At 38.0% G+C, this 18,090-nt stretch overlaps 1 protein-coding gene across 2 annotated transcripts in view; it reads right to left on the bottom strand.

The window, feature by feature from the left end:
* The window catches only part of arhgef39 (Rho guanine nucleotide exchange factor (GEF) 39), a 66,944-nt gene that overhangs the window by 10,765 nt on the left and 38,089 nt on the right, over positions 1-18,090 (bottom strand). For both annotated transcript variants that reach the window (XM_067491024.1, XM_067491025.1), the window contains exons 6-8: positions 17,212-17,282; positions 13,985-14,113; positions 1,615-1,844 (exon numbers count right to left, since the gene is read on the bottom strand). In XM_067491024.1, coding sequence (XP_067347125.1) covers positions 1,615-1,844; positions 13,985-14,113; positions 17,212-17,282 — 430 coding nt within the window. The remainder of the gene's footprint in view (positions 1-1,614; positions 1,845-13,984; positions 14,114-17,211; positions 17,283-18,090) is intronic.

The following is an 18,090-nucleotide window of genomic DNA, read 5'->3' on the forward strand; positions in this document are numbered from 1 at the left end:
TGTCCCTCTCTCTCTTCATTCATTCTCTAGCTTGCTTGACTACTCTCTTTTTCTTTTTTGCCAGCTGAGCCACGTTGAAGGGGACAAATGTGAATGCACCACTGGGCTGACAGTGCTGTCCTAAGTAAAGATTAGTGTCTAATAATTTTACGTGGTTTAGAATATAACTAAGTGAAATGGCCATACAACATAATTAAACTGTGAAATTTCATGGACAGTGAGGTGTTAATTAACTGCAGAGGCAGCTAACAGTGGAGTGACAGCACCAGTTTCATTATTTTGGATGTCTCTGTTAAACATGAATTTCAGGAACTACGATCTTGGGTAACACAGAGCACCTGCATTTATAACATCATGGGTTTAAACCTGCCCAGTCTCCTATCACAATGTAAATATATACTGTATGTATTTTTATTTTATTACTCTAAACAGATGTGCTCAAACTGGCTTTGAGAAATTAAGAAAAATGTGGGTAATTAATGTGATATCAAATGACACCATCACTCATCATTTACAGCAGTTGGATGTGATATAATGGGGAGTTGTTAAAGTACAAAGTGCACATCATTTGCTTTTAATAGACCACCAGTATTTGATTGTTTTCTTTTTATTCAAACAAACAAACAAACAAACAAATAAATAAAAGCTAAAAGGTGTAAGAAAATTAAGTAATGAATAGCCTAAAAAGTGTTGGTGAGTGTATTTTAATGATGGTAATGATGTTCAAATACAGCTTGTAGGAGAGCCTGGTACTATAAGAGAAACATTACTTTTTTAAAGAACCATTTGGTTTTCTCATCAGGGTTTTAATAATGCCTAAATTTTCTAAATAACCTTAGAAATTAAGTAATAGGTAGTTTGTGTTAAGCACCCAAGTTAACTTATTATTGACCAGACAGTATCAACTCAAACTCTGCTGTGTGATTGCTCGGACAGCAAAATAAAAATAGCAAAACTTTTTGTAAAGCATTATGAATAGTAATACTTCTGCAGCTCAGACTTGTAACATGTAAATGTTTTTTAGGTTAATGTTGGTTGGTGGATGTTGGTTTAATGTTAGTAGGATTGCTGATTTATATAGAAAAGGGATGAAGCCAACACGTTCAGATGCCATTTATGAAAAGCAGTGATGTCTGAAAGAGGTTTACTTTAATGCAACATGTCAAATATAAATAATTAAAATAATCAACCTTACCTTACCATAATCAGTATATTGGAATTGGTGCTGGCCTCACAACCAAATTTCACTACTCAAAACTCTTTAGAATAGCTTTTACTTTGTTCCCTGTTTTGTCTTTGTTTTTTGTGCTGCTTAAAAATAGATATTCAATGTTTACAAAAAACATCACATGTTCAGTTGTTCAATTCAAGTAAAAAAGACTTGCAGACTGGTAACAGAGTGGGGAGAGGTAGGGCCGAGCAATGAGTGGATTTATTTTAAATCTGATACTATATTTAAATTGCATAAGTAAGTTTGTGGTCCGCACATTATGTTTGTGCCAATTGGTTTGTATGTGCGTTTCTGTGTGTGTTCTCCATTATCGCAGAGTCTCTCTGATTATTAGAATGTTTAGAAAGTAACATGAACTGCACTTTAAGTAGGATGACACTTACACTGAGCAAGCCTCCCTGGCTTTTAGTGTGGCCAAACACCTTCTCCACAGTGCAGTCCTGCAGGGGGTAGGCATGTTGGCCTGTGAACTTGTATCCATTGGTGGGATGCAGTGGGCTGCAGCGTTTGGCCTGCAGCAGCATGTCAGAGAACAGGAAGAACATCTTGGGCTTAGCCTCTGCACCTTTAGGAGGAACCACCTTCAGCCAGCCTTCACGGATGTACCACCTCTCTGTGAGAGCAGGTAAAAAACACACAGAATAATAAGAAGTCATCGTCTTTCACAGGTCAGTCCTTCTTTGAGCTGTAGGAAGCTGATGGGTTTCCCTGCAGGCACTCAGATATGGGGGACACATCTCACATGTACATAAACAAAGACACTGATGCTGCTAATGCTGATTTGTGTCTTTGCTATTTAAAATTCCTTTAATAACATTTTACGGAATCTGAAAGAAGTATAGATCCCCGGTTTTAGAAATGCAGCAGCAATGAAGAAATACATATCAGCATTTGATCAACATTATGTCAGTCAAAACCAATCCTTTAAAGTTCCAAAGGTGCTGTTCAGTTGCAACTGGACTTAAGTTCTCTAAATTGCAATGTAAATATGAGTGCAAATGGTAGTCTTTCTGTGTGTGTCTCTCTGTGTTTGACTGGAGACCTGTCCAAGGTGGACCCTGCCTCTCGCCCTATGAAAGCTGGGAGAGGCTCCAGCTACCCTCATGACCCTAAACAACAGCAGTTACAGGTAATGGATGTATGGATAATACCGATCTTCAGGATCAGCTTAGAACACCTCTTATCTCAAATAGAAAGTTTGGTTGTGCTGATCTATTCTACACCTTTAAAAGTACTTTACCAAAAATTCAAGTCAGATAATGCCTGGGTTTGTTTTAGAGGCAGCTTAAATCTAGATTTAGATTACATTTAACAACAAAGCTAATTAATGAGTGTTAAGACTGTTTTTACTGCACTTAAGAGTCCCATCGATATACAGTCTGGTCAGTTACTTAAATGAAGCAAATCTTTAGAGGATGATGCAGCACATAAAAATTATGTGTGGGTGCCATTAAATTACTTGAGGTCCTGTTTTTTTGGGAAAAAGAAATTGTAAGAGTTTGGAGGCCACAATATTCCTAACTTGGCATTCCACGTTTTCTGCTGCTCAGATCACCATTTTAGCAACAGGTTGACAATGTTAGTCTGACATTCAAAACTCTTTTGGCCTTCTAAGCCCGCCGAAAGTTAAATAAAAATGTTTAAAATGTAGATATATTTTTAGGTTCTTGAAACTGTTTTAAAATATTCATGATTCAAAAAATATAAATTCAGTAAGCAGATTTAAAATTAAGATTCATTCTGAATTCATAATTCCAGCATTCCAAAATTATTTTTAAAGAATGCTACTGAATTGCAAAGCACCACCAATGTAGTTTTAACTCATGTCAGTGGAAAAACTTCTAATAACTGTCTTGTCAGTGTCAAATTGCAAAACTGCAGATATAAAAGCTAATGACACAAAGCCATGGTGAACTGAAAAAAGAAATAAAGCCAGTGTGAAGGGAACAAAGAAAACAAGAGAAATTTTAAGAAAGACTCAGTGGGAGGTAGGTATGCTGGGTGTGGCTGCTGAGGAAAACTCTCATCTCTTTGACTATGATTGGCAGCAGCATGATTATAGCTAATAAGCAAGAGCCTGACATTTAGATAGATAAAATGAAAATTCTGCCTGGACCCAGGGTGTTTTGGTAATTGGCCCAACTAGTAGCCTGTGATAGCAGTTAGCCTGAGTGGCCAGAGCTGTGCCTCTAGGGCTTAAAGAGGACATTTTCAACTTTAGACAAGCCCGCAGAGATTAAGTGCTGGGGACGGACAGGGGTCAAATTGCTTTTAATATGCCAGGGGTCTAAAACTGACAGTCAAGACACGCACCATGACACACTCAGGTGTGGAGATTGCAGCAATAGTTGCTTCTATTAAAAATAATAAATAATAAAATAAATAATAAACCCAACCCTTTGAAGACACATTAAAATTACTTCGTACTCTTTAGCAATCACCTAGTCAGGTCTCTGTACACTCAGTTAAGAACATTTTCAACTTCCTAACTGAAGGAAATTGTCTTCAACTCTTTAGCAATAGCTTCTTTGCTTTCACATGGCTATTATGGGTGTGCATAATTTCATAGGGACAGGAAGTGAAAAATAGAATAGTTGAGATAGAGGAAAGCCTGTCCTGTTCTAGTTTAAACAATATTACTAAAAATTTTTTTAACGATTACAATAATCAATGTAAATATGGATTCAGCCCAACTTTAACACTGATCCCATTGCACCACATTGATGTAAACGTCTTGTCATTTGAACCGCGACCTGGCGTCCAAATATTCACCTGAAGATCCTGCTTGTATTTTCTGTGATAAGGTAGGAATAAAAAATGGAATATGCCCATTTTAACAGTAAGAGGGTAATATTACATTTACATGCTATGATTAAACCACTGAGTGGTTTTAATGTCATGGTTGACTGGTGTACAGACTGTGGCGAAGAACTTTACTGGAGTACAGACAACAATGTCTGCATCTTCAAGCCATTTATAGCTCCATATTCTTTATTTTAGCCTTTTCTTGCTCTCCTTTTTTGAAAAATCAGAAAAGCTATTTTTACACAGCTATATTAAAAAAAAAAACTGTATGGAAATTATTGTTTCACAAATGCAACCGGAAGCTCCAGATGTTCAGTGTAAGTTCTTCATTATACATAAACATGTGACAGGAGTCGAAAACAGAACCTACAATATTTGGATTGATGGGCGACTGCTCTACTTCCTAAGCCGCAGTTGTGATAAACTGGCATGCCTTCACTCCAGAGTTTTTACATTTGCTAAATTATAAAGCACAGAATACAACACATTAGGTCCCACATTAGTTTTGAAAGGGAAAAAATCCCTTTCAAAACTAAATCCATTGGTCAAGCTCCTCAACACTTAGTGATAAAAGAAGAGGGGAAGCAAAACAATTTCTAGAAAATAATAAAATTTCTGTAGTGGATGTGTTTTAATATGTTTTAAGTGAGTTAGATTTTCAGAGACTAGTAGTTGTGATGACATGATGTGGTGCAATGACATGTAGACATAATCAGTTAGGTGCAGCTTATATAAATATTCAGACACTAATATCATTGCTGCTGTTGTGACCGCTGTATGGTATTTTTAACTTTATTTTGTCCTTTTGGCTTATCCCGTGAATTCAGGGTCACCACAAGGGATCATTGTCTGCATGTTGATTTGCCACAGTTTTTTAAGCCGGATGCCCTTCCTGACGCTCTCCCACACTCCCCAATTTCTACTGGGCTTTGACCGGCACTGCACAGCTGGGGATGGGAGTGGGCTGTTAGTGGTTCAGTGTCTTGCCCAGAGACACTTCGACATATAGCAGGGACCGGGGATCGAACCACTGACCAACTGAGCTACAGCTGCCCCGAACCTGTGTATAATAAAATACAATCCAATATTACACATAACATCTGATGAGAGCTGATGAAAATCTATGAACAGATTTATTATTATTTGATTGTGGATCAAAAAGAAAATGTTTGATTAATGTCAGATACCAACACTCAATTTTAAAAGGCAAAAGGAATCATTTAATGTTCACAGATCAGACTGACTCACATTGTATGTGAACACAGACTATTAAAATAAATAAATGCATAACCTAACCTCTAAGATAACAAAAAGATGTTGTTTATTCATGCATGGGCAGTTATGTATTACATATTTCCTCAAGCATCGGAATGCTGACAGTTTCCAGTGGTCTGAAACAAATAAATTTCACTTGACATCAAGTATATTTATTACACAGATGTGCTTGTGTCTGCTTTCGCTCCTTTCACTTTTCAAACTATATCCTGTAAATGTTTGTTATATGGATATTATAATAGGTCCCCTGCTCACATCTGACTATTTTCAGTGCTTTCAGGCAGCAGCAGGTTTAGAAATAAGTACCAACAGCTACAAACATCCCTTCTCAAAAAGCACCTCTTCACTATAGCTTAGTTATTTCATGATTATCTGATGTCGACAAGCCCAGAAGAATAAAGAGGGAGCAGCCAGTGTGACATTTTACTCTTATGAATGCACAATACTGGAGGCAAATTAATATATTTCAGAGACTTATTTGGAAATGTTAAATATTTAAGGTATCATGTGAACTCACAAATGTAGAGTAATCAGAATACAGGTTGCATCAACAGATCATTTTCTTTACCTATTATTCTGTGGATAGTGGAACCAAAAGATTTATTAGAGCACTTATCAAAATGTAATGTAAAAACTAATTTGGTCAGAGATACAGTGACATTACAGACATTACGATACTGGAATACTTTGTGGGTGACCAATTAAAGAAGTTTTTAACTTGTTTTCATGTTTTATCTAATGTATAATCTGGTTTTCGAAAAAAAAAAAAGCATAGCACAACATCCACAGCTCATAAAGTTTCCAATGATTTTATTGAATTTATGGACAATAAGCAGAGTTGTGCAGGCATTTTTATTGACCTTTCTAAAGCAATCAGCCATCTGTTATCACTTTACAGGTAACAAAGGTTGAATGTGTTTCTAACTATAAATAACTTGGAATTTTATTTAATAAAACGCCTTCCTTTTTCTGACATGTTCACTAAACGGTGCCAGTTTCTAATAATTTCATATGGTCACATAAAATGTTACTGGTAAATGGTCTGCACTTATATATTGCTTTACTAACTATTGGCATCCATTCGCTAACACACACACATACACCGATGGGGGAGCTGCTATGCGCTGGCAAACGCTCACCGGGAGCAACTAAGTTGGGGTTCAGTGTCATACTTAAGGAAACTTCGACATGTGACCGGAGGAGCCGGGTATTGAACCAACAACTGTGAGATTTGTGGACAACCACTCTATAGTTAGGAAGGAAGCATCCAACTGTTACTATGAGTAAAGTAACTGTGCAGTAGCCTTATTAAACATAACACAATCTCACAGACAGTGACAGCAGGATGTAGCCAATAGTGTTATAGTTTGAGGTTTCTGTTAAACATGAACTTCATGTGTTGTGATGGTCTGTTGGTTAATATGAAGTGCTAAGATATAGGAGATTATATGTTCAAACCTGCCTAGATCTCTAGCTCTACATTGTTTCCTTAATTCTATACACTACTTATTTGGAAGCCTGGATAATCAATTTTCATTCTACAGGTATGCTATAACACCATAAATTAGAGCTAATTTTCCAACAGATTATCTTTACTTTTCCAGACAACAATTCAAAATACAACATTGGAGCATCTGTCAATGCAATGAAAGAAATCAAATAGGTGATATCTCCAGAGTAACTAGATTTGAACCCTTTCAAGATTGTCTGGATGGGGTCAAAGCCAATTTTTAAAAAAAGAGCTTGTTTGTGCAATAAAGTTCTTTTGGGAGACAAAAGTGACCCAAGTCTTGGGCGACTGTAGCGCAGGAGGTAGAAGGTAGAAGGTAGAAAAGTGCTACTGTATATAAGTGCAGTGCAGACCATTTATCTCCTGCAGTAGACAGTAGACTTAAAATACGTATTTAGACTGGCTGTGAAGAACAATGGGAGGGTATAGTAGAAAATAAATATTGTCCAACATATGCAAGCAAGCACACATATTCTGTCCAGCCAAATGGCGAGACCAGAGACCAGATAGCAGTACAATTTCTAAAGATTTCTGCATCAATTAATGTAATCTTGCACAACCATGATGTAAAAGACTTAATTTGCTCAAGATGTCTTCAGTAAACTTAATGAATTTATTTTATTATGTCCACCTTTTTTAGTGTTTGATTTGTGCCATTGTGATTAGTGCCATTGTTCACCCATTCATCCATTTGTGTACAGCTTGCTGTTGTACAGCAGCGGGCAGCTGTACTTGTGACCAACAGCAACAGAATCCAAAATAACATCCATCCATCATCTGTAACCCCTTATCCAGTTCAGGGTCATGTGGTAATGGAGCCTATTCCAGCTGTCACAGGGCAAGATGCAGGGTCCACCCTGGACAGGTCTCCAGTCTATCTCAGGGCTAACACAGAGAGACATGCATAGACAGACAACCATTCACACTCATATTCACACCTAGGGGCAACACCAATGAACTTTCAGCAGAATAAATCCCAACAATGGTTCCAAAAACTACAACAGCTCAAAACTAGAATAATTATCTGCTGGAAAGTACCAAGATTTAAAAAGTCTTTTCAAAGGCAGACATCAGGTGTCCTCCCCTCTCTGAAATATGTGAAGAGCTGAAGAAAGAGCACTCAAAAAGGAGAAATTCTAAAAATACATGGTTATCACTTTTCATTATGTGAACAAAATTTGAAACCATAATTTCATATGCCAGCTGTTAAGATCTAGCTATTTGCTCTCAGGAAATAAAGAATGCAAGAATGCCAACTACTTTTAATGTTTTTCAGGATGCATGGGAACCATGGGTTATTTTAGCTTGCTGAATGAATTATATTGTTTATTTAACTTACAATGTCAAATTTAATAGGGGAAGACTGAAGACAACATAGACAAATACAAACACGCCTATTAAACACAGACACAACCACATGCAGACACACACATATACACAATTTTGCGCAACAGTTATAAGTAGAAATTGACTAAATGAAATTGCTATCAATGGCAATTATGATAGAAAATGTGAAATATTCATTTTAAATTAAAGGAACAGGCTGGCAGACACAAATCTGCAGTTTACTGGGGAAACAGGCTGTCTGCCGTATTGATGTCCGATTGATTCAGCCTTTGTGTCTAACAATTACCCCTCTCATCTCCAACAGAGCTACTTAATATGTTTGAGGGGCTCCAATGCTCCTGATTTGTAAAAGGCAGAGCTTTTTTTTATCCACATTAGAGGTAATGTTAGAGGGAAGGAAGGAGAATGGGTCGACGCGAGGTTGCAAGGCAGGGTGATGCTGCTGCTGCTGCTCTGAAGTCTGTCTGGTGGGACTGGAGGTTTATTGGATGGAGAGAAAGCCAACAGAGTTGCAAGGGCCTGAGAACTTAGATCAGAGGAAGCTTTTGAAACTTCCCATATCAGCACTAGAGAGGCAAGCTATTCAGAGCTCCCTCTCAGCCTTCAGCAACACATCCTTAAATATATACACAAAGCAAGGCTGCATGTCCAAGCAAACAAACATACACTAACACCTTTTGACTTTCTTTTTATCTGTTGGTCTGTAAGATGAGCCTCGGCTCTAATTGGTCCTGTGGGAGATTGGCAGGGCAAGCAGATCAACGAGGAGGCCAGATTCTCTCGAGAAAAACAACAGTGGATGGGAGTGGCAGGAAGATAAGAGCCACTTCTTCACAAGTAGAAATAGAATCACAACAGAAGATGGGGAAAATGAGCAAGATCGAAAAGAGGATGAAGGTGAAATATAGTTAGTAGTAAGACATCATTAAAACAGATTCTCTAGGTGTGAAAAAATGCAGACCTTCCCATTCATTTTAAAGAGGGGTTGTGTTCACTGTAGCTGGCACCGGCTCCACAGGATGAGCCAGCAAAGCAACAGAATCCCCTGAAATAAAAAAGTGGGTTTCTGGTTCAACTTCTTTTTGCAGAAATTAGAATTTTGTGATATAATTCGACAAGATGGCGCACTGACCAAACACATAATGAGACAGTGGGAATGAGGACAATAATAGGGAAAAAGTTTTGTGGGATGTAAATTTCTGCTGCTCATCTAAAATTTGGGAAATGTGGTAGACAAAAACATAAATCACCTTGCAGTTACCTGACATAGAATCTATGGTGATTGCTTTTTACATCAGTGTACACTGAAAGCATGGCTAAAGAGAAAGCACAAGGGACTGAAAGGTCTTGCTTTGAAGTAATTCATGCTTTATGGGTATTCAATTCCAAATCTGGCTTTGGACTGCACTTACAAATGCATAGTGACGTCTGTCTGACGGTCTGTCAGACAGACAGACTACAGGAAGTAAAACGTTTTTTTAACTATAGACTGGCACTAAGTGAGGCCTTCTATACTATCAGCACTGCTAACCAAAACACAATCAAGACTTCTGACTTTCTGGTTTAGATTTAGATTTACATGTTCCCTGGTGCAGTGCATGTCTGTAACATTGCAGCTAAAAAACAAGAAAGAGCTGAGCATAACCTATGAATAAAATGGATTGGCCCATTTTAATTAATTGCTTTCACAGGTATGGACAAGCTGGGACTACAAGCTTCTTATGCCCCACAAGACAGCAGCCTCTCTCTCCACCTCTGCCACTCCTAACCAACCCATTATTCTGTTTCGAAACTGTGAGTTTGTGAGTAGCTTAGCGAAGAAGACACCGAATGTAATTAGTGATTGACAGCAGAGATAATGAAACCTAAAATATTTCTATTGCTAATACTGAGCACCAGGTAAACCACACTAGGAGTGAGAAAGCCCTTTATTTTATGCATTTTCTTTTATAAATTTCTATCATTTGGTTTTTGAACACTTGCTGGTTTTTGTTTGGAATTGAGGAGGAAAGAGGGGGAGATCACGGTATCATGTTATGTCTGGGTTTCACTAGACCAGAGGCATAATAAGCATGGGTGTTGTGGGATTTTAAGAAATTTTGCTACTTAAATTTACTAAAATTTATCTGGGGTTGAAGTAATGTATCTATTGCTGTAACACAGATGCTCAAGGAAATATATAACTACACTGTGAAGACCCTTTTACACATGCACTGGAGTTCTGACATTCTCCTGACATTGTCCAAAGGGGGTGTATGCGAAAACGCAAATGTCAGAGTGAGACAGTCCTGACATTATCGAGATTTTATCATGTGAGCCCCCTGGTACAATGACCATATTATGTGTGTGAGCTCATATATGCAGCACGCTGCTCTATCCCAAATTGTCGGGAGGAGGGATAGAACCTTTTTTTATTTGATGCAAAGCTTCAATGTGCTGTAAACAAAAGTCTTTCTCACAGCGTTTTCTTTCATGTTGTGTCTCCTGTGCACACTGATATCGAGCAGAGTTTCACACGTGAGGACGCAAGTCCAGACAATGTCAGGAGAAATCAGCCTCTGGCACTGTCATATAGCCGTTCATATGTGAAACATGCTTGAGAGTTCCTGCCAAAGAAAACTTGTTCATTGCAGTGATTTGGGCTCATGGTTATTCACTAAACTGAAAATCAATCACTGTGTATGATAACTGTCAAATAATGCAGTGGTAAAAATATGACCAATTATACTGTGATTATACCAGTGCCCACCGGAGCTAAGCTAAAATAATAAGATAACACAACGATTTGCAAATCTCATCAACCCATATTTTATTCATAATAGAACGTAAACAATATATCAGATGTGGAAATTGAGTAAATTTGATGGCAGCAACTCAAAAAAGTTGAATAAGGTGCAACAAAAAGCTGGAAAAGTAATTGCCATAAATAAAAAACAAATTCAGGAGCATTTGACAACTAATTAGGTTAATTGGCAACGGGTGAGTAACAGGACTGGGTATAAGCAGCACTTCAGAGAGGCAGAGCCTTTTGAATGTAAAGATAAGCAGAGGTTCATCAATCTGCTACAACAAATTGTGAACAATTCCAGAAAAATTGCATTGTGAAGACTTTGAAGATCCCACCATCTACAGTATATAATATAAGCAAAAGATTCAGAGAATCAGGAGGAGGGACAAGGCAACAGGTCAAAACTGGATGCATGTCATCTTTGGGCCCTCAGGCAGCACTGCATTAAAAACAGGCACGATTCCCCACTGGACAATACTGCATGGGTTTAGGGACACTCCCAGAAATCACTGTCTGTGAATACAGTTCACCGTGCAAACCACAAATTTAAGTTTATGCAAAAAAGCCAAATGTGAACATGATCCAGAGTGTCAAAGTGGGGAATTTGGGACAATAGAGTACATTTAGTCATATAGTTGGATAAATACGCAAACAGTCAACCAAGATGGGCTTATTGAAGAGGTCACATAGAGGAGAAGAAGTTACAGGGTGGTCAGGTCATGTTTACAGGACTGCTTAATATCACAGTGGGCATTTTGTTGTTACAAGCCCCAAAGCAATATAGTAGATAGTGGGTCCTGGGGTCACAAGATCTACAAGAAATTGCAATAAAAAGGTTTTATTGCTTTACAGCTGACATTAACAAATAACCTAAAACGGAACAAGAATGATGACTGTCAACTGAATGCACCTGGTTTCTTCATTCATGTTTTGTGATGTTGGTTCCTTTCTTGGGTTCGAGTATAAATCTTGTCTAATCAATTTAACAGTCAAGAAAAAAATTAGAAACATTTTGCAGTAAACAAATAACTAGAGCACATAAATAATTTTTAGTGTTCTGAGTTCCTAGGATATCTTTTAGAGCTAAGTGAAATTAGTTTATAGAGCAGCATTTTGTCTCTCCATTAGTGGGGGCAGAGCTCAGCCAAGTGTCTGGCTGCAAGAAGTGAGGGAGCAGACAACTCACGTAAAGTCAAACTTAGTCCTCAACTCGAAAGACAAACAACTCTGTGAGCTAACAACCAATAAAATGTATTTTTCAAAACACTTGTTAAATAATCATTACATTCAGAAAAGCATTGATCTGATAGCAGTCTCCCATCCACCATAACCCCAACAAGCTGTTGTTTGACTGCAAATTGCTACAAACACATTAGCATAAATAGAGCTAAAGATGTAACTTATGTAAACCTGTATGCACTGGACTTAATGCACACTAACCATTCAATCTAATGTGCCACCAGTTCTGATTGACACTGAGACAGCAGCCCCTAGACTTACAAACCAGGTAACAGAGTCCCCGTTAGCAGCAGACAGAGGAAGCCAGGAATCAGTGGGTGACAGATTTCATGTGCTTTCTTCTTAAACTTCACCAAGTGTCCATTTCCAATGGAAATTATACTGATATTATGTGGTGATGTTGCGGATATGGAAAAATGTATTTTTTACTCAGTTTATTAGACTAAAACTAAAACAGTCTAATCCAATAGTCCTGCAGTAAATCATCTTTCATGAAAATGAGAGTATTCAGTTCATCTTCAGACTCAAACAAGATTGTTTATTTTTGAAAGCTTTAATTTGTGCTGCCATAGAGAGGAGATTGTGTTAATTAGCCAATCCTCAATGATTTACTAAATTAGGTGGACAAAAATAATAGAAAAAACTGTTTATTGCAGTCACCAGTTAACTACTTGTTCTTGCTTGTATAAATGGTACATGGTCTACACTTATATAGCGCTTTTCTACCTATTGGCACTGAAAGTGCTTTACACTGCTTCTTATTCACCTATTCACACTCACAAATACTCACACACTGATGAGGTAGCTGCTATGTGGCCTGCCTGGTCTCATTAGGAGCAGGAGCTAGGTTGGAAGCTGGGAATCAAACCAACAACCCTAGCATTTGTGAATGCTGCTCTACCTCCTACTGTTATATTTATCATGTGTTAGTAAACTAAACAGCCAAGAGAGGAGGAGGAGTCCCCACCTACCAACGTCTATGTGCCCTCTCCAAGTTAGATTGACATAAAGACAGATGAAATGGCTTTAAAAATCCAGCTCGTCTCAGTGTCTGAGATATTTATCAAACTACCAATTATAATAACCCACATATGAATGGTAACAATGAAAAGCCTGCTAGGTATTTACCATTAGCAGTTAGAAGTGGCCGATATGGAAAAATCCTACCAGTGACTGGACAAATCTGGATTTAAAGAGAGCACAGAGGCACTAGTCCTGACAGCACAGGAACAGGTCATAAGCACAGGATCAATAGAGGCTGCGGCCTACAATACCAGGCAGGACTCCAGGTGCAGGCTGTGTAAAGATGCGCCTGAGACAATCCATCACATAATAGCAGGGTACAAAATGATAGCAGGCAAGGCATACATGGAATGTCATAGCCAAGTGGCTGGCATAGTGTACAGAAACATCTGTGCAGAGTACAGCATGGAAGTCCCAAAGCCAAAATCGGACACACTTCCAAAGGTGGTGTCTATCTGACAAACTGGCAATGGCCAACCAACTGGAACAACTGGAGAAACAGAAGAACAAGGCCATAGTGATAAATGTAGCAATCCCAAGTGATAGAATGTTTACAGATGATTATAGGAACAACATCGGAAATCTCTGTTCAGACACGTGCAGTCCTAAGAAAGGCTAAGATACTGTGGAGGATCTTCAAGCTCCCAGGCATCTGGTAGAGGAACCAAGCTAGAAGGATGGTATAAAACCCCGTAAACTGGGCGATAGGGAATTTTTGTTTGTGTGTGTGTGTGTAAAAAAATACAGTGTGTGATTAGAGACTAACCTGCAGCCAGCACCTTTGTCTTTTTCCCTTTAAGTAGTTTCTGCACCCGGCAAAGCTGCAGGTGGTTCTCATGGCGCCGGGTATTGTTCTGAACACGCTGGGACACTTCATCCACCATAGTCATCGCCCCTACAGCAAGTACAAACAACAGCTCTACATGTTAAAATGTGTATTCCAGGGAGGACATGTAAGTAAAGTAATGAGACATATTGTTTATGCGTGTACATTCAGAGGCAGAAATGGGTGAAGTGAATGTAGTAGTGGGGGACAGCACAGCAGTAATACTATAATTCAGAAGCTGAAACATTTCTGTATGATAATAGCAGATTCCTTAAACCTGGTATACACTTAACTGGGCACAAATGGAAATATATATTAAAACCTGCATGTGATGGCCCCTGTTCTCTGTATGTAGATTTGTCTGTGTGTGCTCCCTTTTTACAACATTTTGATCACTTTGTTATCATGACAGAGCATGTTCTCTCCTTGCTCTGTAAACTGGGATTCAATTTACAGATTTCATTTCAGAATTATTTGGCATTCGTCATATTTGGCATAGTCCTACAATTTCACCTATAAATTTGAATTGTTGTTTTCCTAAATGAGGGTCCTAGGGACTTAAAAGGATGTTACAATGACAATAGAAGCTTAATTGACTTAATTATAATTTCTTTTAAAAGGCACTCATCCAACCACTTCCCTGAGCTTTTACTGTTTATGTCCTCAAATAATGGGAAATATAACATAAAATTTAAGGCAGTAAAAATAGCTATTTGATACACACTTGTTATTCAACAAAAGACAAGACAACAAAATGTTTAATATTTGTTCACTATATGACCGAAGAGTGGGGAAATCTGAATCTGTGGTGCAGGAGGTAGTGCAGTCTTTCACCAATCCCTCAGTTGTTGGTTCGATGCCCGGCTCCTCTGGTCACATGTCTAAGTGTCTTTAAGTAAGACACTGAACCCCAACTTAGTTGCTTCCTGTGAGTGTTGGCCAGCTGGATAGCAGCTCCCCTATTGTGTGTGTGTGATTGTGAGTGCAAATGGGTGAATGAGAAGCACTGTAAAGTGCTTCAAGTACCAATAGGTAGAAAAGGGGCTATATAAGTGGAGACAATGTACCAATAAACCTAAGAATTTCAGGACTGATTTAATTAAATGTCTATAATTTAGCGAAGTAAAATACAACCAAGTTTCGAGAATGTATTTTTAGTTGTAATGTGAATCCCAAATTATGCAGGACACTAAATAAGACAGATTTTTGTAAATATAATTGTATTGCATATATATAAATTTGAATATTAGTTTAGTATACAATGCAGGACTCACAGCTTTTGTTTCAAATCCACAGTGCTAGGGTAGAGCCAAAATGTGTCACTGTCAAAATATTTATGGACCTGACTGTATCTGTATGTTAGGGGTATCTTACATATATATATATATATATATATATATATATATATATATATATTATATATATATATATATATTAACAAAGCTTTAAATTAACTAAATAGGCAAATCATCAAAGTAGACATAAGCATCCAGTGTTTATATTATTTGTGTGTGTGTATGTGTGTGTTTGTGCGTGTGTGTGTGAACATTAATAATACCTGTAACCATTTAGAAGAAGTACATCATTAACACATCCAAAATAACAAACAGATGGATGGTAATTTCAACTTTTCTGCTTTTGTTCTGAGCACTGAAACTCACCAGATGAACTTGATCCTTAGGGTGGCTTGTCTACACAAAAATAATCATGGCCTAATTGGCTCGCTTAACTTCACAACAATTACAATGTAAACCAAACAAGGCATCCGTGTAGACCTTACTGTTTTATTGTACGTGTGTGCAATATTTTTCATTGTCAGCTTTAGAAAAACAACAACTTCTAATCACTTCTGAGTTCTGGTCGATGCATTAATAATACATCTAGCCCATTATACAGTCTAAAGACAATGTCCACTTCCTACAGCTCCTTACTCCATTTATTTACAATTGAGAAAGTTTTTGTCTACAGGATGAGGACTGTGAACTGAGTTCTAGGCTGGTCAAACTTGGTTAGAATACTACAGTGGGATCAGGCTTGTGTCAGATTAGCGCTATTTAATGAAAACGCCTACAGTAATGTAATTACAACAATTACATCCATCCACAATGTACTGCAAGGAAAGAGGGGAAGCTGGGGGGAAAAAGAAGAAAAAAAAACAAGGTGAAAGACAAACTGACAGAGCAGCACAACAAAAGAAAAACTACCAACAACAACAAGCCTCTTGTGACTTTCTGCTAGTTTGGTTAATCACATACAATGTGATCTTTTCTGGGATTTCTTTTTTTAATAATTCCCTTTACAATACAACTAGGCTGGCTATAGGAAGTTTTTTTACACATACACACCCTCAACTCCCAGTGAAAAAAAGATCATTAATGAGAAGAGGAAGAGGCGATGGTGGAGCACGTTTGGATATGTACCTTCATCTTAGAGTCAGGGGCTGTTTTAATTTGTAAGCAAAGGCAGCACACCAGCAATGAGATTTTAATTGATACACATAAATAATTCCTTGTGTACATTCACACTTGAGTCAGATTCACTGTTTATTTTATGACTAAAATTAGTCATTATCAGGATTCATGTTGATCCTGAAGATTTTATTTATTAATATAGCTCCGCACTTAATATCCTCTGATCCACTCCCAATTAATTATGTCGAAATCCACATCAAACTAGAACTTACACACATCCATAGCTTAGCCTTGCTTTCATTTCTTGACTTGCCAAGCACTGCTGTGACAATAACAACAAATGCGTAATGAGGGGGGGGGGGGGGGGGGCGGGGGGGGGGGGGGGGCACTTCCCTATGTTCCTCAAATAAAGGCCAGAGTCTGACTGTTGTGATGAAGGACTTCACAGCCTATTTTCCTGCTGCTAGAGGAGTAGCCTTACATTCTGTAATTCTACACATTAGTTTAACCCCCTCATTTCTTAAACTGCGTGTCATGCGTAGGAAGACCACTTACAATGACTTCATTAGTTGTAGCTGGCAACCCTAACTATCCTGAAAGAGTTGAAGAGGTGACATCATAAATCTTAGCTTCACACATGTGCGGTTTAGACATAATGCTCCACAGTAAAAACACACAGGGTTGAGCTCCTCAGAATTTCCTTGAAATGCAGAAAATATTTGTTAGGGTAGCAACATGATTGGAAAAGACACTTACTTGAAAGCTGCTGAAACTCTGGATGGTCTGGACTTGTGTTGGCAATCAGATTCTGTAAGAAATGCTCATATCTGTAAGCAAACAGAAGATAAATAAGGTCAATGTGTGCTCCCAGTCAAAAAATATCACTGGAAAAAGCAATAAACTGGAACAACACTTGGAAAAAATGAGAGACAGACTTTATATCTAAGCAACATTACTCATGTAATCAAACCAACCTCAGAGCCAGTTACCATTAAACAGTAAATGTTTTAGTCTGAAACTGCTGACTGGCAACAGGAAAAACAGCAGCAGTGCTTTTAGAGGAATATAAAAAGCCAGAATATATACACATACTGTACATCTTTAAGCTCTTGCCAGAAGCATATCGAGTTATTTTTGCCAGAGAGCAAATTATACACCTCTTCATAAGTTACAAAGAATGAGTGAATCAAGGCTTGGGATAAAAGGCTGAAGCTCATCTAGTTAGGCAGGCACTCTCAGTCCCTCCTGGCTACATGTCACAGTGTCCTAGGGCAAGACACTGATCCCTAGGTTGCTCCCAAGAGGTCAGGTTTGTGTGTGTGTGTATAGATGAAAGTATTATACAAGCAGACCATTTACAATTTACTATAAACAGTTAAAAAACACCTGAGGAAAACAATTACGCATTTCAAAAATACACATATTCCCAAGACCTTGTTCACCAAGAGTGTAAAGATTAAATGAATGGTTTCCTCTTCCCCTTGCATGTACACATCTTCTTTTTATACTAAAATTGGGTATGCCTGCATTAACATGTTGCATAAACATAATGACCTCTGACAGCAAAAACAGCTCTTTGTTACTTGTATTGGGCTGAACAACAAAAAAAGTGAATAGTTAAATAAATAGCAAATA

The sequence above is a fragment of the Channa argus genome, chromosome 21 (genome assembly GCF_033026475.1).
Source record: "Channa argus isolate prfri chromosome 21, Channa argus male v1.0, whole genome shotgun sequence".
Classification (NCBI taxonomy): domain Eukaryota; kingdom Metazoa; phylum Chordata; class Actinopteri; order Anabantiformes; family Channidae; genus Channa; species Channa argus.